At 46.1% G+C, this 23,973-nt stretch overlaps 1 protein-coding gene across 1 annotated transcript in view; it reads left to right on the top strand.

Annotated features, from left to right (window-relative positions):
* The window catches only part of SAMD7 (sterile alpha motif domain containing 7), a 61,429-nt gene that overhangs the window by 25,228 nt on the left and 12,228 nt on the right, over nt 1–23,973 (top strand). Inside the window, exons 2-7 of the mRNA XM_083174748.1 lie at nt 13,247–13,364; nt 16,708–16,837; nt 19,779–19,909; nt 20,360–20,441; nt 21,219–21,880; nt 23,542–23,663. Of these exons, the coding sequence (XP_083030874.1) occupies nt 13,289–13,364; nt 16,708–16,837; nt 19,779–19,909; nt 20,360–20,441; nt 21,219–21,880; nt 23,542–23,663 (1,203 nt within the window). The 5' untranslated portion in view covers nt 13,247–13,288. The remainder of the gene's footprint in view (nt 1–13,246; nt 13,365–16,707; nt 16,838–19,778; nt 19,910–20,359; nt 20,442–21,218; nt 21,881–23,541; nt 23,664–23,973) is intronic.

The raw sequence follows: 23,973 nt of genomic DNA, 5'->3' as shown, positions 1-23,973 counted from the left end.
ATCCGGCAATGTCATATGTCCGCCCCCTACACGTGCGTCACGGCTGCATTACCATACGTACGCCCAGCGTTTTCATGGAAACGCCCATGAAATGCGGGGTGTATGCATATGTTAATGAGGCCAAACAGCCCTTCACGCCCCTCTCCTCACCCTGTTCGTAGTGTAAACAATTCATGCGGAATTTGGACGTATGTCCCTTTCGCACATGCGCAGATATGCCTCTGCACATGCGCAAACACAAAACATTGGCGGAACGAACGAACGCGGACATATCCGCACCAACCAGAATAAGGGCCTTTATCAGTGCAGAGCTGCCCGTGTGGATGTCAATTGATACAATATGTCGGGATTGGAGTATTCAGCTCAATTAGCTGTCGGTTTCTAGTATATGAAGCCGAATTACTGTATATATAACATGCGGTGAGTAACAAGGTCTTATAGCCGGTTGCTGTACACATGGCAGGCTATGCCTTAACAGCACAGCTTTCCCCGTTGTTCGCACTCTATCTCTCTCTGTGTACAGGCACGGTGCTGAACGCTCACAGTGAGTGCAGCGTTCGCTACCTCAATAGCGTGCCTGTCTTCTCTGCTATACTAGATTATTGCTACCACAGATGACACAATAATTCACATTAATTCACATATATTAGTAACAGTTTCAGTGTGCCACACTGCAAGCACACTGGTAGCCGGCGTACGCTTTGCAGAGTAGCTTTTTCAAAGGCCAACCTAGGGATGGCCATCGATGATTTTAAATCATCGATGGTTTGAGGCCGATGTCAAATACTTTTGCCATCGATGTGGGAGTACCAGATGGTTTCCCTACATCGATGGCAAAGTAGAAGCGATGTTTCCTTTTTTTTTTCTCAAGGTGCCGGGACATGGAGCATAGCTCCGCCCCTGACACCCGGAAGTCTCGCCCCATGCTCTGATTGGCCCACGGGCCATTCAGTCAAATATAATGGATGACCATCGATAGCTAAAACTATCGATGGCTATCCATCAAATAGTTTGCCACTATCGATGGCTAAGTGCAGAATTGCCATCGATGGCAACCATCGATGGCATCTGCACCGATTGCCATCCCTAGGCCAACCCGAACAGGAGCCTACTAATGATACTATGATGATGGAATATGAGTATTCCATTGTACAGATGCCATTAATGCATCATATTTTTATGTGTGCATTTCTAAGCTGTGATCCTTAATAATGAACCCATAATAAGCCGTAAAGGAGTGTATACTGTATGAGAAAGAAAAGTTATATCTATATTCTCAATTGGCCAGTATTATTTATTATAATAGTGTGTATGGAGACTGGTCTAATCAAAATATCCCCTATTTCTATACTCTTTCTTAACTGTAACTTAAGATAGTATATAATTGGTTCATAGCGGGCATGTTTAATTATGTGTCTTTTTAGAGAGTTGAGGATTTATACCTAAAAAACTCCATAAGAAAAGTGAGGGATATGACGGGTATCTAGCCCTCTTGTGTAAGGAGTGAGAAATTGGGAGGGTATCTAGCCCTTTTGCGTAATGGTCCTGAGTACGCCATCCTGGTTAGTTATTAGATAAATGTGTAGTAGTTATGTGATATATTTGATTAGGCTAATCTCTAATTAGTGATCAATGCTGAATTAAGCCCAATATGCAGAAACCTTTACCTAAAGTTGTGCCCCCACTCATTCTTGCAACAATGCAGTCGCACATGTGCACAAATTACAGCAGTGACATGTCCAGATGTGAATAGTCGCACCTGTGTTCACACAATGCATTCCTATGGAAAATGGATGCGGTGAGGATGAGCATGTCTGTATACATTCTCAGACGGTTGTTTATACTTCTTCTGGAAAAGGCTATTTGCATTGGATTATTGCGCTATGAAGGCACATTGCATTGTTTTGTGACTGCTGGTGTTAAGTGTAACCATAAAAACTAAATGACATGAAATAAAATTAAAACATCAGTAACAAAATAAGTGAAAATTGTACAAATAATAACGTCAACTCCTCTACTTGTCAGTAGGTGGCAGTATAGTTCTAAAGCAGTCATGTGCAATATTTACAGAAGGAGATGATCTCATGGGTTTTCTGTCTTTCTCTATATATTTGCCATTTCTGAGTTCCAATTGGATGACTAAACAAATCCTTCTAACAGTATCTGCTGCAACATGAACCTTAGGGGCCGGTTCTGGATCACTCGTAGTGATCCGAATTCGGCCCCTGCCGCGATGATTGGGTTTGCTCATGCGCACTTCTGCACATGTGCAAACCCCAACAGCAAACAGCCATGGCGAATTACACAGGCCATTCGCAGTGGGGAGGGATGGGGCGGACTGTCTTCGTCCCGGCGCCCGCAAATAGAAGTTAGTTGAGACTGATTTTTATTTGTGAAGGCAGATGAAATTATTCGATGGTCACAACCATCGGATGATTTCTCCTGCAGCGGAGAATTGCAAGGGGATGTGTCTGCGAGCTTCACATTTTACCGCGCTAATCAGAATTGCCCCCTTAATTCTGTCTGAAAATGGCAACTACTGTAGGTAGTGACTGGTATGGTGTTCACATGAGGGCATTTTTAACTCTACCTCTGGGGCACTACACACTGAAAACAATTTCCATTAGCATAAGGAGTACTTGTGTAGTTTCACGGCAGCAGTTACGTAGTCAGCGTAGCGTTCCTGTCAGAATCAGCGTAGTGTTCCTGTAGTCAGCATAGTCAGCTCCCCTGTCCGTATCAGCGTAGTGTTCCCGCCCATTCGCGGCTAGCCGGAGTTTACATAGTTAGCGTAGTCAGTCAGGCATCCCTGTCAGGATTAGCGGCGTGTTTCCGCCCGTTCGCGGCTAGCCGGAGCTTACATAGTTAGCCTAGTCAGTCAGGCGTCCCTGTCAGGATTAGGGTCGTGTTCCCGCCCATTTGCGGCTAGCCGGAGCTTACGTAGTTAGTGTAGTCAGTCAGTGTTATTCAATTAGCGTAGTCAGTCAGCGCTTAGTACATTGTGTGGTAACCATTGGCCATTTTAACCTGCCTGACATGACAGGTGTGAATGTGTTCCTGAAACACCCCCACTATCACTCCAGCCCGAAGCGTGGTGAGTGGACGCGGAATACTCAAGAAATCTGAGTCCCCTTGTGGGGCTCGCTGCGCTTGCCAGGCTTCAGGATCGGTGGCTCGCTGCGCTCACCACACTTTATAAAAACAACTCCATGCCGACGTGGGTAGTGGGGGTATGAACAGGTCGAGAGGACACGTACCGCATCCCCTCGTGGGGCTCACCATGCTTCAGGCTTGCGTGGATAGTGGGGGTTTGAAATGAAGCCATTTGCCAGTATGTAACATGGAGCACTGGCAAATGTTTCCCTAATTGTGTATAAGACGCACTTGCACACCGCACCTCCCCTTTGTGCAGAAGATGCACGCGCTACCGAACACCTAACCCTGTCCGTCTCCCTGAAGTGGGCATGAGCAGGGTTGCCGTACCCTGCCGCAAGAATTACTGAGACGTACAAGCGTGCAGGTGGAGCACCTCTCCGCCGGCGCCCACCAGCGCAGGGGATCTGGCGGTTACCGGCGCTGTGTGAGAGGCGCTCACTAGGCTTGCCAGGGACGCCAGGGACAGAGCTGCAGCTCCCGGGACAGTACGGTGACTACGCTGCCTGACGGGGACACTACGCTGTCTATGCAGGGCTGCCACGGGGACACTATGTTGACTAAGGTAGGCAGCCATTGGGCTACGCTGACAACGTAGCTTAGCCTACGCTGAAAACGTAGCGTAGCCTGCTGCCGTGAAACTAGAGAAGTACCGTAAAAGGTCTCTCCTGTGTTCTGCAAGCAGATGAGCCTGGTACAGACTGCGCTGTGTTAATCTGGGGGTCAATGTGTTTTCTTTTTGTACTTTATGGGGGACAATGCATTTTTTTTTATGTGGGGACAAATGTGATGTTTGCTTTTATATGAGAGCCAATGTATTTTATACTTGTTATCTGTGGGGACCAGTGTTATTGTTTTTTCATACCGGGGAGTCAATGGTTTTTTTTCCCTGTGGGGATCTGTTAGTGTGCCTTAGCCATTTTAAAATCTTGTTTTGTGTGCCGCGAGTTGCAAAAGGTTGAAAATCACTGGTACAAGGCAAACCCATCTGGAGATTGCATAATCCAATTGGGGCCAAGCTCCTGTATGATTTCAGTTCCAGATCTTGGTAAGTTTGACAGCTTTGCAGCTCCCATAGCTGGATTCTGCTATTGCTATCGGAAATGTCTGCAGGATAATAAATATTGGTACTCTTTACCTAGCACGGCGGGCATTGAATGCACTAAAAAATCGGGTGCGACGCGATGCCCGCGATTTCCCATAGGGAACAATGTTAAATTTCTCAATTGACCCGATTTTTCTGTTCAATGCCTCAATTGACCCGATTTTTCAATAGGAATCAATGTTAAATGGCCCACAGAGGCCAAATAGGCACCCTAAAGTGTGAAATGGCCCCCACAATTGTTAACGCCACCCCACGATCAACGTGAACTCAAAGCGTGGCGAGCGCAGCGAGCCCACGAGGGGCGGCGGTACGCGTCCTACGACCTTTTCATACCCCCACTATCCACGTCGGCGTGGAGTTGAGAATAGAATAGTGTGGCGAGCGCAGCGAGCCACCGAGCCCGAAGCGTGGCGAGGGGACGCGGATACCTGTGAAGCCCGCGAAGGGACGCGTTTACCTGTGAAGGTATCCGCGTCCCCTCGCGGGGCTCGCTGCGCTCGCCACGCTTCGGGCTCGGTGGCTCGCTGCGCTCGCCACACTATTCTATTCTCAACTCCACGCCGACGTGGATAGTGGGGGTATGAAAAGGTCGTAGGACGCGTACCGCCGCCCCTCGCGGGCTCGCTGCGCTCGCCACGCTTCGGGTTGACATTGATCGTGGGGTGGCGTTAACAATTGTGGGGGCCATTTCACACTTCAGGGTGGCTATTTGGACTCTGTGGGCCATTTAACATTGTTTCCTATGGAAAAATCGGGTCAATTGAGGCATTGAACAGTAAAATCGGGTCAATTGAGAAATTTAACATTGATCCCTATGGGAAATCGCGGGCATCGCGTCGGTCGCGTCGCACCCGATTTTTAGTGCATTCAATGCCCGCGATGCCCGCCATTTTTTTACCTGCGATGCCCACGATCAAAATCGTGGGCGCCGTGCTAGGTAAAGAGTACCTAAATATTTGTACCCCACAAAAATGGCGGCATTCAGAGAATAGCCCACAAATATTTAATGAAAAATAGCCCCTAAAAGAACAAATTTTTTATGTGTATTGTCTATGGCATAGACATCTTCACACACTATTCCTGTAATTATGCGAAACATCTTATTACGTGTTAACAGAGAGTACTAATTCCACATCTCCATGAGTCACCGTGTCAGCTGGCATTCACAGTTTCTGTCCAGTTAAGCTGTATTTCCCACACCAGAGACATTGTGAACTTTCTTGAATAATAAGAACAGATAGTTGTAAATATCAGTTTGTAATGTCCCAGCATAATGCAGTGTTTCGCTATTTACACCCCCATCACAGGCCATACAATAAGTGACCGTAAAATATTCATACTGTACATGACACATATGTTGACAGGGGTTATTTTTTGGCTGTTCTCATAAGTACCAACCTGTAAAAATAAGTAAATTACAGGGGGGGCGTGGCTTGGACGCCATACCGCAAGGACGCACTTAAGGGGAGCTCCGTCCTCAAGGGGTAAATTTAGCCCTCATACTCCCCTTCCCCGCGGCAATAACCACCCCAGAAGATCCCCCGAACCCCCAGACCACAAGCGCTCACAGCGCGCGCAGGTTACAGAGCCCGGGAATGCACGGAGCGCTCCTGCGGGTTGCGGCCTAACGCGCGACGGAAGCCGGGGCCTCGAGTTGCTCCTGGAAGCCGGGGGCAGCGCTGCGGCTCAGACGACGCACCCGAGAGCCAGAAAGCTCCACCAAAGAACCACCCGCCCTCAGCAACCCCCCGGCAGGAGCCTGCCTGTAAGCAAGTCCAATTGGAAGCCGCCAGTGAGTGGAAAAGGCAGAAGCTGAGAGGGAACTGCGGCCGCCATTACCTGCACGGAGCTGCCATCCCCAGACCCAGCAGTCATAACAGGCATACATCCCCCCCCCCCCTCTGCAACCTCCACCCAGTGTCCCACCAGTGTCTGTCTTTCCCTGTGCCCTATCTGGGGAACCAGCATTGGATATAATACAGCAGACTTACCACAACCTGGGCTGGCAGAGAGCAGATCCCCCACGCAGAACCCCCCCCACTGCTGCACTTCTTCTCCCCCCCTTCTTTATTGAGCCTAGGCCTGTAAGACAACAACTGCTGCCTTGCTGATCCTGTATTCAACACAGGCAGAGAGCTCCACCTTGTGGCCAAACGGCAATACTGCGGCCACACACTGTATACACGTACACCACATAAATAAACCAGTCGACCTAGCCTCACTGTCAGAAACCACCGACAGGGCTCACAGGCCACGCCACGCCACGTGACCTCATCTCTATATTACCCCCTATCAGCTACTGGGCGCCCACTATCTAGGAAATACTGATCTTATCAATGTCTGCCTAAACCCTTGACCTTGACCACTGGGACGGGCATACTTCAGTTGAGAAATCCCTGCCGGACCTGATTCAGACACGCCACGCAACGGCCTGAACAACTACCACCACTTTCACCCCACTTTTTTCCCATAATGTCTCAAAAGGGCAAGAAAAATACCCAACCCGCGGGGAACTTCTTTGGGTCCAAATCCAAAACTTCGGCGGGCAACATGCAGCCTACAGACTCCCCCACCCGCCCAGACCCGATGGACTCATCCATTGACCCCCAAATTCAAGCAGTCATGACGGGCCTGTTGGAGGGCGTCCAAAATGCCTTCAAACTAGAACTGTCCAAGGCGGTTTCAGAGATAAAATCAGACCTGACGTCTCTGGGAAACAGAACTGATGCCTTGGAAGCTAAAACAGATGATCTCTGCCGTTCACAATCACGCCTAGAGAAAGAAATATCCCGCCTTCACGACGAAGTTGAATTACTCAAAGAAGGCCAAGAAGATCAAGAAAATCGCTCCAGACGTAATAACTTACGCATTCGCAACGCGACAGAAGACATCACGGGCCCATCCCTGTCGACGTTCCTAAAGGAACTATTCAAACACATTGTCCCGGCCCTCTCCGAGGAAGACTGTTTCCTAGACAGAGCCCATAGAGCCCTGCGCCCGAAACCACCCAGCTCGAAACCTCCGAGAGACATAATAGTCCGATTTCATTATTTTCGAACGAAAGAAAAGATTCTCATGGCCGTTAGAGACTCTCCGACGTTTCAGTATCAAGAAATGCAACTCCAAATTTTCCAAGACCTAGCCCCCTCAACGATACAGAAAAGACGCGATCTTCAACCAATCACCAGAATTCTGCGGCAACATAACGTTAGATACAGATGGGGCTTTCCCTTCATGCTTCATGTTATGGTCAATAACTCAACCCACAGCATTAAAAATCTACCTCAAGGACAAGAATTGTTGGCCAAACTAGACCTTCTTCCGCCCTCGGCCGAACCTCCCCTGATGTCTCCCATCGTGAGACAACAACAATCAACCTCCTCAACCCCGCCCCCGGAGTGGACAAGAGTGTCGCGACGTCGAACGGAAGATACTGATCCCACCTGAACTCTCCTTCATAGGTCACTGGAACTCTGTCGTGGTAGGCCCAGAGACTTTTCTTGTTGTCCGGTTCACTACTTGGTGATCCGCACCCCTCAGTTGCATTGCTAAGATTTAATGTTTATTACTTGAATGAATAATGCTCACCTATGTTTTGCTGTATTGACGTGGCCTTAGTCCTGGGGTGCCCCATGGCATCCCCCCCTGACATGGGTGTAATTTCGCCCCGCTCCGGTGGGGGTCATCCATGGGGGGGGGCCCAGAGAGGGCTACAATGTTATGTTTCTATGTTTATTGCTTGCCCGGTCCTAGTGGTTAAGGTTGTTTTGGAGTAACCTCCACATCCCCCCACAACTACCCTTCTCTTTGTATGTTAAATGTTTTTGCAAATGTTTATTTTCGTAGCGGTCCCAAGTCGGGACCCTCTTCTCAAGGGTTTCTGCCCATATGGGCTCTTTTTCCTCCTAAGTTTAACATTTTACCTCTTCCCTCCCCCCCAAAACCCACCCATACCCCCTTCGGGCTTTCTCCTCCATCCAGACAAGTTAACTCTCACCTCTACGACCTTCCCTCATCACCTAGACGGCTTGCAGATAGATTCCCCCATTAGGATCCTCCATGGCACTTAAAGTGTTGTCAATAAATGTTAACGGACTAAACTCTCCCAAGAAAAGAACAATCCTCCTAGGGGCATGTAAAAGGGAAAAAGCAGCTTTAGTGTTACTACAGGAGACCCACCTCACCGGCAACCATTCCCTGCTTAAAAATCGCTCCTTCTCCCAGACTTTTTTTGCCTCCGCCCCCGCCAAAAAAAGGGGAGTGGCAATTCTGATTCGCCGAGATGTGCCTTTTGTTCCGACCAGAACTATTGCTGATCCGGACGGAAGGTTCCTCCTGGTGATCGGAACCCTCCGCACTCTAACCCTGACCTTAGTCTCCGTATACGCCCCAAACCAAGAACAACCAAAATTCTTTGACTCTTTCTTCAAGGTCCTAGATCGATGTGCGCAAGGCCATATCATCCTTGGAGGAGACTTCAACACGATCATAGACCCACTTCTAGACAAATCGTCCCCTCCGGCACAGACCCCCAATTACATTGTCCCAAGAGCTTCACGCACCCTGATTTCCTCCCTAAAAAGATTAGGTTTATGTGACACTTGGCGAATTAAATTCCCACATAGCAAAGATTTCACCTTTTTCTCCGCCCCACACCAACAATACTCAAGGATAGATATGTTATATGTATCAGCCGCCCTTGTGTCTCATGTGGAGGAAGCAGGTATCTCCCCCTTTACTTGGACAGATCACTCAGGAACGTATGCGCTATTAGACCTTATCGAACGCCCCCCTAGAGTGTACAGATGGAGGTTAGATGACACTCTGCTGCAGCACCCCGCTGCACGAGCAGAAGTAAAACTGGCAATAGAAAATTACTTTAAAGAAAATTCCTCTCCCGAGATTTCCCAGAGTACTTTATGGGAAGCTCATAAAGCAACGATCAGGGGCCAACTTATCGCCAAGACTTCCTCCATGCGGAAAAAAGCAAACCTTCAGATTCAGTCTTTAGAATCACAACTCTCGACTTTACTCGACCAACACAAGCAATCACCCTCCCCCCTTCTATTGGCTCAGATTGAGACCATCAGAGGTCAATTAAACACTCTCCTCTCCCAACGAGCTGCGGTCATACTTAAAAAGCTTCAACAACGCTTTTATGACAAGGCAGACAAAATAGACTCGCTTCTGGCCAATAAATTACGTAAGCAACAAGCCTCCAGGAACATAGACAAACTCCACTCATCACAATTAAACACGCTCACATATGACCCCAGAGAGATGGCCGAGGAGTTTCGTTCATACTACAGGTCCCTTTATAACCTGCCGGAACCCCCCCAAACCTCCTCCGGTACTAATAATGATATCCCCTCATACCTACTAGATACCCCATTGCCCTCGCTCACAGAATCTCACATTTCACTCCTAAATGGGAAAATCTCTGCAGAGGAAGTTATCACAGCTATTCGTACAATGCGATCCACAGCTGCCCCAGGACCCGACGGCTTTACAGCCCAATATTATAAACTGTTCGCAAAGGAACTGGCCCCACAGCTGGCAAACTTATTTAACAACAGACTAGAGGGCGACCCCATCCCCCCGGAAGCTTCAGAAGCAGACATAGTGGTAATTCCAAAACCAGACAGAGACCCGACCAGGTGTGCGAACTACAGACCCATCTCGCTACTTAACGTAGACCTTAAAATCTATGCAAAGATCCTAGCAAATCGGTTAGCCCCAATACTCCCTCTCCTGATCCACCCAGATCAGGTAGGATTCATTCTCGGACGTCAGGCGTCAGATAATACAAGGAGAGTGATTGATCTTATTCACGCAATCCAGAAGCAAAAAAACCCCTCCTTGGTTCTGGCGCTAGATGCGGAGAAGGCCTTCGACCGCATCTCTTGGCCTTTTGCCTTCGCGGTCCTGGAGAAAATGGGGTTTACCGGAGCCTTCCTAGATGGAATCAAGGCTCTCTATCAAACACCTTCAGCTCGGGTCTTTGTCAATGGAGCCATGTCCGAACGTTTTGGAATTGCCAATGGCACCCGCCAAGGATGCCCCCTCTCCCCACTGATTTTTGCACTAGTTATGGAGCCCCTAGCGGTTAGAATTAGGGATAACTCCTCTATTCATGGTACCCGTATCGGCCCCACCGAACAAAAAATTGCACTTTACGCCGACGATGTATTACTCACTCTAGCCAACCCGTCAACTTCTATCCCCGCCCTCCTCTCTGAAATCCACACCTACTCCCAACACTCAGGCTACAAGATAAATGTGGAGAAGACAGAGGTGCTTGACTTTCACATCCCAGGCCCCCTCAAATCCGAGTTACAAAGCCTGCTTCCATGTAACTGGAACAGGAAAAAGATTAAATACCTCGGGATATATCTCACGCACCACCATCACCAACTCTTTCAAGCTAACTTTCCGCGACTATTAGACGCCATTAAAAATGACTTAACCCAGTGGTCCACATATTTCATTTCTTGGATTGGAAAGATAAACTCTATTAAGATGAATATCCTCCCACGTCTCCTCTATCTATTCCAAACCCTTCCTATCTACATCCCCCAATACGTATTTAAATCCCTACAACACCAAAGCTTACAATTTATTTGGGACAAAAAACGCCCCAGAGTAAGACTCAAATTACTTCAACGCTCCACCACTCGGGGAGGGTTGGGGATCCCAGACTTCAAGAAATATTACCAAGCCGCTCAACTTTCACAGATGGTCCAATGGTGCAACCCATGGGGGGCAAGCAAAGTATGGGTAGCCATTGAAACAGCGGAACTGGGACTATCCACGTTGTCCTCTCTGCTATGGATTCCTAAAGCCAATCGCCCACGCGCAATCCTCTCACAGCCAATAATTTCACATGCACTAACCACCTGGGACAGACTCAATAAAACCTATAGCTTAGCCCCCCCTCCGTCCCCTCTAATACCATTATTCCACAATCCAGAATTCCCCCCAGGGATGGGTAAATCCACTCTCACAAAATGGCTAAAAGACAAGATATACTATTTAAATGACATTTCAGACAAGTCCAGCTTTCCCCAATTCTCAGATGTCCGTGAGGGCACAACAATTCCGAACATAGACTTCTTCCGCTACTTACAAATTAGACACTTCCATTCAAAAACTGTGGCCATTATTACCTCCAGACCACTCTCCTCATTTGAGTATATTTGCTGGAAACGCACCACCTCCAGAGGTTTGATATCCGCAATTTATTCCCTTCTGGACCCCGGTTCCCCCTCTCCCCGAGCTCCACACGAACTCGCCTGGGAAAGAGACCTAAACCAATCCCTAGATGACGAAGACTGGGAAGAGATCCGCGATAACGCCGCCAAAAGTTCAATGTGCGTTCGGATCAAAAAAAACATATATAAACTCCTATTCCGCTGGTACTATGTGCCCTCACGACTGCATAAGATGTTCCCTGATTCTTCAGATAGATGCTGGAGAGGCTGCCCGCTAGAGGGTAGCTTCCTCCACATCTGGTGGACATGTCCGAGGCTAGCAATCATTTGGAAAGAAGTAGGAACCCTACTCTCAAAAATGTTCGGTATAGACGTCCCCTTAGATCCTAAATACTTTCTCCTCCCGCTAAACATCCCTACACTTTCAAGACACCAGAATAAGTTACTCTGACATGTCTCCTCAGCAATGACATGCCAAATTGCAGTAGACTGGAAAAACCCCAACCCGGCCCCATTCCAGGCGATACTTTCCTGTGTCTGGTACGTCTATAAAATGGAATATATGACGGCACTAATACGCAATTCATTAAAATCCTTCCATAAGGTTTGGTCACCATGGCTAGATTCTCAAGACTCTCCCCCCCCCGTATGAGCTATAAGCAAGATGGCCCGTCCCCCCCCCCCTAACCCCTTACTCCCCCCCCCCCCCCCCCCCCCCGCCTCTTACTCTCCTTTCTTTCCTCTTCTGTCAGGGTCCCCTGACCCCTGTTATACCAAAAAGTTAAAAAGCACAATGATATAACAGAATCTCTTAGAAATCCGCATCATTTTATCATTCCATGTTTACAAAAGGTTCTCTGTTACTTCTACATGTCTCTATATGTGTTTTTCCCAATAAAGTGTGTTTAAAAAAAAAAAATAAGTAAATTACATTTATATTTCATATGAATATGTGTCCACTTTTTTTCCTAAACATCCCTTTGGTTTTTAATTCCTGTCGGCACATCTCAGCTCAAAAAAAGTGAAATCCCATGTCGACCTTTTGACTGCCGACCTAATTTTTGTGTTGACCTTCCATCCATGTTGACCTTCCATCCCTAGACACGTCAAACTATTTCAGGTGTCGACATAAGCCATGTCAACCTTCAGTGTTTGACCCAATGCATGTCAACCTTTGCTGTGTCGAACTAATGACAGTATATGACTATTGTCCTCCTTTGCAGTGGACAGTACCTGAGACAGGCCTAGGAGAGGAGGTTGAGGCAGTGGCAAGAGGATACAGGAATGGGCAAAGACAGGGTGTGGATAATGGTGGGGTCCGGAACCTGCCAAAGTGGTTGAACAGTCATGGGTCTTAAGAGGCACTCCGAAAGGCTCAGCAGCCAGCCAGCATTTTGCACGGCAGATGAGCAGGATAACTCTCCCTCCCTCCCTTTCTCCTCCCTTGGAGCTACCCATGTGCTGAGGAGATGGCTTTAAAGTGCCCATACATGATGCGGCGGGTCCGTTTTGTACTTTGAGATGCGCACTCCCGCGGCATCTCATCGTACAGTATGAAAAGTATGTGCTGCACATACTTTTTGTACATGTTTTTCATTGCATCGCATGCACAAGGCATGCAATGCTATTTAAGTACAAAACGGATCCGATAAACGGACCGTGTGTGGGCACCTTTACACCATAAGACATGATGTATATTAGCATATTGATTTGACTTATTTTGTATAATATAGTACAAAATATGCAAAAAAAACATTTTTATTATTTTTCCACACAGGAGAGTGCATTTCTGCTTGCCATATGTGAATTTCTACAAGAGATGTCGATGATCAGTGACCAGGCTAACTTGGAGGCAAAACATCTTTATCAGCTCACAGGCTGCATGTCTGCAGCAGGTAATAATGTGCTCATGTGGAGACCATAATAAACTGTATACATATAGAATTATCAGAGCAGTTGATGGGACTTTTCCTAGAAGATAGGACAATAACCACTGAATAGGCTATATAACAATAAATGTACCACGCTGTGTAAAAAAAACAGCCATAATATGTTTTGCATTGAACTCTCCATGTGACTGAACATGTGATCTTAACAAACATCTCAACAATGAGAGCTGGGAATATAACAAGTGTATGATTAACATCGTCTGTACCTGTGTTCTGAATGAAGTCTGTACTGAAAATAAAAATAAAAAGTGTTGTTATGAATGACAACTTTCATTCTTCAGTCATTGTCATGGTAAATGTAAGTATAGCTTGTCAAGTGGCAAGCCCATGTACAGACATATCACCAAAATGAACTCTTCATATAATTTACTGGGATCCACCAATGCGGAAGGCAGTGGATGGTGGGCGGCTGGCAGCAGTAGACTAAAAAAAAAACATTAAAAAGAATGGGCTGCCACTCTCTGTCAATCAGCGGTCCATTCATTTTAATGTTGTTGTTTTTTTATCCTCCTGCCTCCCGCCTTCAGCTCCCCGGGAGTATATATGCGATAAATCAAGTACCAGATTGTATATGAGAGCAGCCTGGGAAGCTCTGGGGAAATTGGATCTGACTTGTCCTTAGGACAAGTCGGACAAGTGTATGGGGTCCTAGGAGGTTATTCTGGTTGATATGCTTGCATGCGAATTCACACGCAAGATGGAATATTGCTCATTACACAATGAAATGAGGCACATCATGACATTAAATAATGGGATGACAATGTATTGGCTGCGTACGTATTGTTAGAGTTGGGAAATAATTCACCCACTGAGGATGTTCGTACGCACAGTACCTGCGGACACAGCAATGTGCGTAGAAGCACACAAGAGTGCGGGTAGTTTGAGTCCACTCACGTTTGCATGAGTTATGGGCGTCACTTTGTATTCTGCGTGCGTGCACCTGCCGGGTGCGTGCGAACATGCATGCTAACATATCAACCTGAATAAGGTCCCTAGAGTCAGCCATGTGGGTCTGGCTGTCCAGTAATACAAAGTGACCTAATACTATGAGATGAAGGTGCGGCACACACATGCACTTGCCACATACCAACAGTTGTTTGAATAATCGGTACTTGTGAGTTATCTGGACGCCCGATTTTTTGATTGTATGCCTTAAGTTAAGGCATACAATCAGATACGATGCGATGCGATATCGCATCGCATCGCATCGCATCGCATGCGACCATCGGATGCGATGACCCGATTTTTCCATAGGAATCAATGTTAAAATGATTCCTATGGAAAAAGGGGTCCTTTTCATACCCCTACTATCCAAGTGGGCATGGAGTTGGATATAAACCTGTGGCGAGCGTAGCGAGCCACCGAGCCCGAAGCGTGGCGAGCGAAGCGAGCCCCGCGAGGGGACGGTATTCCGTGTCCCCTCGCGGGGCTCGCTACGCTCGCCACGCTTCGGGCTCGGTGGCTCGCTACGCTCGCCACAGGTTTATATCCAACTCCATGCCCACTTGGATAGTAGGGGTATGAAAAGGACCCCTTTTTCCCATTGAATTCCATGTTAAAATGGACTCAGTCCATTTTAACATTGATTCCTATGGAAAAATCGGGTCATCGCATCGCATCGCATCCGATGGTCGCATGCGATGCGATGCGATGTGCCCGATCCGACCCGATTTTGAAATCGGGCGTCCGGATAACTCACAAGTACCGAATAATCAGATTAATGTCCTAATTAGTCCCACAGGTTTTATTTGGGCTGATTTTGATGCATGACAACATATTGAACTAAATAAGTATTTAAGTATATTGCTACACACACAGGGGCATATGTAGTACGGTCTGAATTTTCCAAAATGCTGGCTGATCTTGGTAATTTTTTTAAAAACAGCAATCATATACAAGGCAAAACCAGGTTGGTTTTGCCTTGTAAATGATTGCTGGTTTAAAAAACCTCAGAGATCGTCTGGCATTATGTACCTCCGGCAAACTCGGACCATATTAAATATGCCCAATGGAAATTGCAGTTAGCATCAAGATTTCCCATCTTGGTCAATATAAAAACCAGCACAATTAGATTGTCAAATTATTTTGTCCCAACTCAAGCAATGGGGGTAATTCAGACCTGCTCGCTAGGCTGAACACACGTCCCCTTGGGCCACAGCGAGTGGATAGGTGCGCTTACACCGCAGCTTCCATGTGCCCGCACAGAGGAAAAATCATTTGATGGTTACTCACCGTCAAATAATTTTTCTCTGTTCGTAGATAAAGGTAAGCCAGGGCTTACTGTTATACTGCACGCTGATGGCCAATTTAGGGGTGGGCGCTGATGTCATGTGGCGTCACCCGCCCTCCTGGGCAGACATGGGCACCCCTGCGTTCGGCCCAAAATGTCTATCCAATTGGTTAAGAGTGGTAATATTGTGTAATTTGTTTGCTTGATATGAATTACCAAATTAGCTATTACACAGCAGTGATGGATGAAGATATTGAATGACAACACTTGTGCGATTTGGGCATTTTTTTGTTGGCAGAGTATATAGCGGTGCTTGTGCACGTCGGCTCAAAAAAACAGTAAAAAAAAACATGTGGACCTTCCGACCTGTCGACATAAACCGACCTAACGATGTGTCGACCTAAACCCATGTTGACCTTGTCCTATGTCGACCTAGACACCTGTCGACCTTCCCCCCTGTCGACCTAATGACTGTGGTTGATAATTAGACCGTATCCCGTTGTAGTACCTCACACTCAGTAAGGGCGCACTAACGGATCAGTGGACATAGCGAGCAGGGACAGGGTGGGACGCCCACTGCAGAGGGATGGGGAGCACAAGGGGACAAGCACACTGCGGTGCCATATTAACACTTTTCACCCGATTCCAATGCATCGGGATGTGAAATCGCATGAAAGTGCCGATTCTGCCGATTCGTGTATATGTTTTACCTCCGTGCACATCAGATCAGAGCCGAAGAGTGCCATGGCTGCCACAAAGATCCCGCAACCATGACTGGGTTCGCATATATCATATGCAAAAGGACTACATACAGTGTATCATATGTGATCCTGCCGCGAAGGAAGCTGCCGGGAGTTCAAGGGAAATTGCATGCGACTTCATGCTTTGAGTCGCACTAGTGTAGTGATGATATACAGTAATAGAATAAATAATACAAACAGTATAAAGCACTAAATAATATTGACATTATTATGACAATGTGTCAAAAAAGATAATCTATTATTATATTTAAAAAAATATATAAATTATATGTTTTTTTTTCTCATTATTTATATATAGAATTGCGGCAGAGGCAAGAGATGATAATGATGAGAAATCAAATGATGCCTGTCAACCCTCAAGTTGTGGTGCCTAACCAGCAAAGGATGCCAATGATGTCCACTCAGTTTGAGCCCCGATTGTTAGAAAGGTTCCAATATATATATATATTTTTTTTTTACGTAAAGGGCTTAGCCTTAGCTGCTAAAAACTCACACTGGACACTGCAGACACTAAAGGGTCAGCAGGAGATTAATTGGGCTCCTCTATGAAGGCGTGGTCAAGCAGGTGAGGTTTTGCCTTGCCACATGTTTAGTGGGGCATGGACATACCATCTTCGTGGCATAGCTGCCCCTCGCCACCAGGCCACCACCAGAAAAGCCTGGGTACTATGTACCTGTTGTAGATGTTTATTCTACTGTATATGTGGCTATCGGAAACCTTCCCAACTGCTGGCTAACCCTTTGCCTCAGATGTTACCTGGCAGCCATTGTTGTGTTTTCAGTTTAGCTTCCCCTCCCTGTCAGTATCCCTGCAGGAAACTAAGTGGTCAATGCACTAAGCCTTGGAGAGAGATAAAGTTGAGAGAGACAAAGTACCAGCCAATCATCTCCAAACTGCCATTTTAGAGGTTATGTTTCAAAAAATGAATGTTAGGGGCATGCTCATTTGGACTTTATCCAGTGTATCCTATTAGCAGCAGTACTTTGCCACAGCTAATAGTCTCTTTGGTGGCTATCCAATTGGCCCTGATAACTGGCACTTATCAGGATTATGCTTCGGGTGCCTCGAGCACATAAAACATAACCCCCTATAAGCAGTCCTGGGAGCCGGGATAACACATGGGATCGGGAAATGTTGCACATAGAAATTTGCCGTGAAAATGGCGCAGTAGCTACTTCCCACACTACAGTCTACTAGTGCCGGCAAGGTGACACTATAGAAATCACTGCATCTCATTTTCTGTCCTGAAATTGAATAACAAAAACCCCTATGTAGGTTGGACTGGCAGACAGGGCCACAGGGGAAAACCAAGTGGGCTCCACTGCCTCCAGGGATCACTCTATGCACTTGAATTATACCTATGGTATTGCATAGGACTCTTGTGTATTTTGTACAGTGCATTACTGTTATTAATCTTATACATTAGCATGCATGCAGAGGCGTACCTAGATAATCGTGGGCCCCATAGCAAAAGTTTGTAAGGGCCCCCTATTTAGCAACTGATTGTGATAAATATATGTAAAACATATACTTAGACAGCAAAGATGGGCCCCATTTCAGCTCTGGGCCCCATAGCAGCTGCACCCCTTGCACCTATGGTAGTTATGCCCTTGCATGCATGCACTAGCATTATCTATTTACTATATAGACAGACATTGCGCTCAATGGGTAGCCAAGCCTCTGTGGTTGCTGGCCACATCCCTAAACATGGGCCTCCACCAAAACAACCCCCATGTGGGTCCTTTATTCCCCAGTATGACACTGACCCTATGCCTCTGGGTTTTTCACATATGAAGAGATTAGAGGTCCCAACCGCCCCCCCCCCACCCCCCCTCTTCTCTCTCTCTCTCTCTCTCTCAATGTCAGCCAGGCAGTGTAGTCCATGTCACCATGTCTGGCACTAGTAGTCTGTTGAGTTGCCACTGCCCCAATTTCCCCACAACCCCCCCCCCCCCACTATGTATCTATGTACTAGGTGTTCCATAGCACTGCTGAAATTAGTACATATTATAGATATGTTGCTGATGCATAGCCTTAAAGACTTTGGGTGGGATGTACTATCTGGGTTTTTACTGCATTTTCATATGCATTAAAGCCCCACCGCCAGGGCTTCGTCATGGGGGGTTGTGCCAGTTCTAGCTGGTGTAACCCAATAGAAGCCTATGGGCTTCTTTTCGTTACCTTCAACGATCCGCGCTGCTCCCCACTCACGTGTGTCTGGGCAGCATCCTGCTGTGTTGTCCATACCAGTGACCTCCTCCTCCCTGGTGCAGAGAGCAGGAGGCGGAGCCTGGCAGCCCCTGCAGCCGCTTGAGCAGGAGGCTGCCGTCACAGCAGGAGGAGGAGAACTGCTCACCCACGCCTGCTGCTTTGCAAACAGCAGCTCTTATTGCAATGAGTATGATTGCGATGTGTGGCACGATGTACCGCAACTGCTTGGTACATCCCGCCCATTATCTGAGCAATATCTTTTGTTAAAAATCGGGTAGTGTGTATGGGCTTTAGGCACAAACATATCTTTGCATGAAATCACACAGCAATAACAACAGAATATATACCATTTTCCAAAGGGACACTAACTTGGAGCACTCATACTGGTCACACATGCTGTGATATCACCAGCAATGTTTACAGATGTCGGGCTGTCTGGCTTCAACACAAGCACAATGCACAACAGTGATCAGATCAGGTCAAAACAGATTGACCATGGTAGAAATTCCAGCATATGGTACATATTTCAGGGTTGCCTAATTTCTGGCTGCCCCCTCTGGGAGAGGGCAGCCAGTTCAGTGAGGCGGGGGGGGGGGGGGGGCACTGATGGGGTAGGAAAGGGGCGGCCGGCAGATCATCCAGAGTGGAGGCGTGGTTAGCAAGATTGTGTCCTCGCCTCCTGACGTGCCATGCCGGTATTTCAGGCATTGCACAGTGGGGGGCAGGGCTACAAAGACGCGATTTGTGTCATTTGCTCCCAGGGACCGTCCTGCCGAGGGGGTGGGGTCGTGAGAGACTGGACACATTCCAGGAGGCTTTCCCCCATTTCCAGGACCCTCCCGTGCACTCCAGGAAGGTAGGCACTCCTGACCCTTTACCAAAGCTGAAAATTACCCAGTTGATCAAATTAGCATTTTACCTATTGGTCTGAACAGTGACAATAAATTCCTGTCTGAACTCATTTACAAATAGACACCGAACACTAGTTACACACCAGAAGTAATACCATGGGTGAAATTTAATAGGATGAGAGATTCCGAAAGTGAGCGATTTGGTAAGAAATCTCCAGTTTTTTTAAAGTGTCACTTTCTGAATCTCTCATCCTATTAAATTTCCCCACATAAGTTTTTGTACACTGATGCGTTTCTCTTTATTAGAGGAGAAATGATACCCTCCAATGATCTGGTCCTCTCCAATGACACAAGACAAATGCATTTGGCCTCACACTTTGGTTCACCCGGTCCTGCTCATACAAGTGTCATGTCTAACAGAGCTTTCTCAAGCCCAGGTAAGCTAAGGGCATACTTGGGTATTATTATTATGATTATTATTTTACTGCTAAAAGTCAAAATAAGGTAATCTTTTAGTAGACATAGGTGAATCAAATGTGACATAGGGGGTTATTCTAGTTCACTCGCAAAAGGCACAATCACTCTCTAATGGACAAAACCATAAGCACTGCAGGTGGGGCTGATGTAACATGTGCAGAGAGAGTTAGATTTGGGTGTTTTATTGTTTCTGTGCAGGGTAAATACTGGCTGCTTTATTTTTACACTGCAATATAGATATCAGTTTGAAGTACACCCCCCACCCAAATCTAATTCTCTGTCCAAATGTTACATCAGCCCCACCTGCAGTGCACATGGTTTTGTCTATTAGAGAGTGATTGTGCCTATGCAAGTGAACCAGAATAACCCCCACACTCCATGAACTGAACAACTATTTCTATACATTTAAGGTTACAACAACTTTCTACACACAGAGCCATTGGATTTTGTGGCCCGGAGACAGGAACTATTGCAGAAACAGAATATGAGCAGGTACATGAATGAATGAATGAATGAATGAATGAATGAATGTAAGATATCTATCAGTTTAAACAACAGATAACCTAGTATAGTAGACAGTTCACATTGTCTCTTCATGCAATATATGTGCAAGGATGTCACACCAAAAAAGAAGGGGGACGTCCCTTCACTGTCCTTAGTTGGATAGAGGGGAATGAGAAACATTATGGGACAATTGGTTTATTTTATATTTGCAAAGTAGAATTTTCTGACCTTTAGATTTGTCTAAACATAGATAACCTATAATGGACCTGACATAAGATTGTTAAGAAACTGCTTAGAGGAACTCGTATGATAGGAGATAAACATGTTTCTATATTATTTTCAAGTCAATAGTAAGTACTTGAAAAAAAAATGACAATAAAGATTAAAACATTTCCCATCAGGCAGTTTACAATGGATGCTGATAAGAAAAACTATAAGTAAACAATAACTTTCCCACAGTGTTCTTCATATTTGCAACTACTAACATAAATGGGAGTTGCCAGAGCACTTTCTTGGCTGATTATATGGTGGAAGAGTCGAGATGCCGATGAAATGGAGCCTACAGTGGTGATAATATCATGGAAATAGTGCACAATAAGTCACTGGCTTGCTAGAAAATCATATCTGTATCATTGCAGTACCTTTCTTTCCCTCACCAATGATAGTTATACAACGCACAGATTTTAACATAACTACAGTAATTTATGAGTATAAGGTTCTTATTTTCTGGTTTATTTTATATTCCATGTTCATGGTCTCCTTCAGGATGGACATGGAAATGAATGCCATATATCACCAGAGAGAGGTGGACAGGGCCCAGAAGAAAAGCTATGTGGATATAGACTCCCAATTTCTCTACCACACATTGCCATCCAACCCTGTAGCCTTTAGAGGCAGGCAGATAGGCCCTGAAGGCCAGCTCCCCTCTGATTTGTTTGTCCATCGCAATGCCTTGGAGATCCTTCATGGTAGCACAGTTTTAAAGACTGCCAGCCCCTATCCTCCCATGAACAGTTTGCAAAGAGAAAGAGCTCGTAGACCAGGTCGAAGAGCTGGCAATCAAAAGATTGCAGAGAACATAGGTGTGCCGAAGGTCCAAGCAGAAAATAAATCTCATCCATCCCCTATCACTGCTGAGGAGGAGAAAGAGGATAAAAAAGGAGAGGAAACAGAGACGTTTAGCACATGTGACCAAGTGAAAGCAAATACTGAATCTGCGGTGGATAAGAATGCGTTGGAACTCCAAGACAGACAGGAGAAGACAAGCCATCCCACACCTATAGAGGCAAACAGAGGCCGAACAGCGGCAGACAAAGAGCTTAACAATTCAGGGCCAGCATTTGAGGACAGATACATTTACCAGTCTCCTGTTCTCTCAGCAAGTCCATACAGTTTTCCAGTAACCATGAATCCATCACTACTTCCAGGTTCGTGTGATATATATTTATTTAGAGAAATAAATGTAAAATGTTTTGTTTTCTTTATATTGTAAACTATTATGGTATGTAACAAATATATAACCTTGCCAACACCAACACCAAGACCAGACCAACCATTATGCCGGGTATGCAGCGGAGTAGAGCACCACAGTGAGGAAGATGGAGGGCAGCCATGGAGAATGAGACAGCACTGGTGGCTTTTCCAAAGTGTAATTTTGAAATTGGAGCTCACAGACTGGCAGCCAATCAAGAATGGCTACAATGGCTATTGATTCACTGTTGAGCACAAGTTCCAATTAGCTCAGGAGCCAGTGCCACATTTGAAATGCTGCAGGCACGATCACTCTCTCAATGACTGAGACAGAGCAGCTGGGGTCCGATGGAAGGGACCTCTGCCCGACTGTGAGGGACTTAGAGGTTATCCAGCAGGTAAATTGCCCCTAAATGTATGGACAATGGTCCTCTCCACTCCTCAACCAGCTAGTGTACCTCCCTTCACACATTTGCAGCCAATTTATTACTGAGCTCTGCACCCCCTCTCAGGGCCCAAGGTAGTAAGATATGGTCACTGCCACAACCACAGTCAGGCATATAAAGTTGTTAAAGCAGATCTGCACAAAGTATAGGGGTGGATAGGTGATAATGGGGCAGATGTATTAAGCCTGGTGAAGAGATAAACTGGAGATAAAGTGGAAGGAGATAACGCACCAGCCAATCAGATCCCAACTGTCATATTTCAAACACAGCTGATTGGCTGGTGCGTTAACTCTTCCAAGTTATCTCCACTTTATCTCCAGTTTATCTCTTCTCCAGGCTTAATACATCTGCCCATATGTGTGCTATGTGTAAAGTATTACCACTGTGTGGCATAATGTGTATAAGGCAACTACCACTGTGTGGCTTAATGTGTAAGAAGCTTCACTGTGTAGCATGATGTGTATAAGGACACGGCTAATGTGTGGAATACTCTGTATGGACATATCTATAAGTGTGGCAATATGTGTATAAAGGGCACTACTACTACTGTATGGTATTATTAATATGAGGGGCATTACTATTGTGTGGCATAATATGCTATAAGGGAACCATTGTATACTACAATGTAAATCATGCATACTACTTTGTGGGGTAATGTGAATAGGATTGCACTACTGTGTAGCATGATGTGTATAAGGACACGGCTATACTGAGGAATACTGTGTACGGACATATCTATAAGTGTGGCAATATGTGTATAAAGGGCACTACTACTACTGTGTGGTATTATGTATATGAGGGGCATTACTATTGTGTGGCATAATATGCTATAAGGGCACTACTGTGTAATACAATGTAAATTATGCATACTACTTTGTGGGGTAATGTGAATAGGGTTGCACTACTCTAATGTAATTTGAATTGGGAGTACTATTGTGTGATGAAGCCCTCTATCCATGATACCAAGCCCATTTTTAACATTTGGCATGCACTGTCCCTGTTTCAAATATGAAGGGGGAGCACCATTTTGTTCTTTCCTGCACAGGGAACCAAAATGTGAGGGGTCCCTGGGACCCACAATTTGTTTCTCTTAGCATGATTGCTGTCTAATAATATGTTTGCACTTGTTTTATTTACATAACATGTATGCATGTTTTACTATGTTTTGATAGGAACACACAGCCTCTTCTTGAACAGGGAAGATAATCCAACTGTTCAAGATATTCATAAATGGACTTCTCAGGATGTTTATAACTTTGTCTCCAGCCTGTCAGGTTGTTCCACTTCAGCACAAGTAAATATTACTTATTTATGGTTGTTGTTCAAGTATATATGATATGATGCCAGAATCAGGGCTGCCATCAGAAATTGGTGAACTTTGTTTATGACAAATTAAACTTAATAGACTCCAGTCCTGGGCCCCTTTTTGTCCCGGCCCAGGACTGGAGTATCCGCAGACCCACCTTGATGGCTGCCCTGGCCAGAATCCCAACACCACATATTCCCCCCCGATATGTACAGGGGTTAGGCTGCAGGAGTGGGCGGTTAGGTGGGGGGACAGTTAGGTTTAGGCTGCAGGAGGGGTGGTTTAGGGTTAAGATTAG

Source organism: Crinia signifera, chromosome 3 (genome assembly GCF_055691185.1).
Source record: "Crinia signifera chromosome 3, ASM5569118v1, whole genome shotgun sequence".
Classification (NCBI taxonomy): Eukaryota; Metazoa; Chordata; class Amphibia; order Anura; family Myobatrachidae; genus Crinia; species Crinia signifera.
The sequence above is the reverse complement of the archived record's forward strand: the minus strand, read 5'-3'. Positions and strand labels throughout refer to the sequence as shown.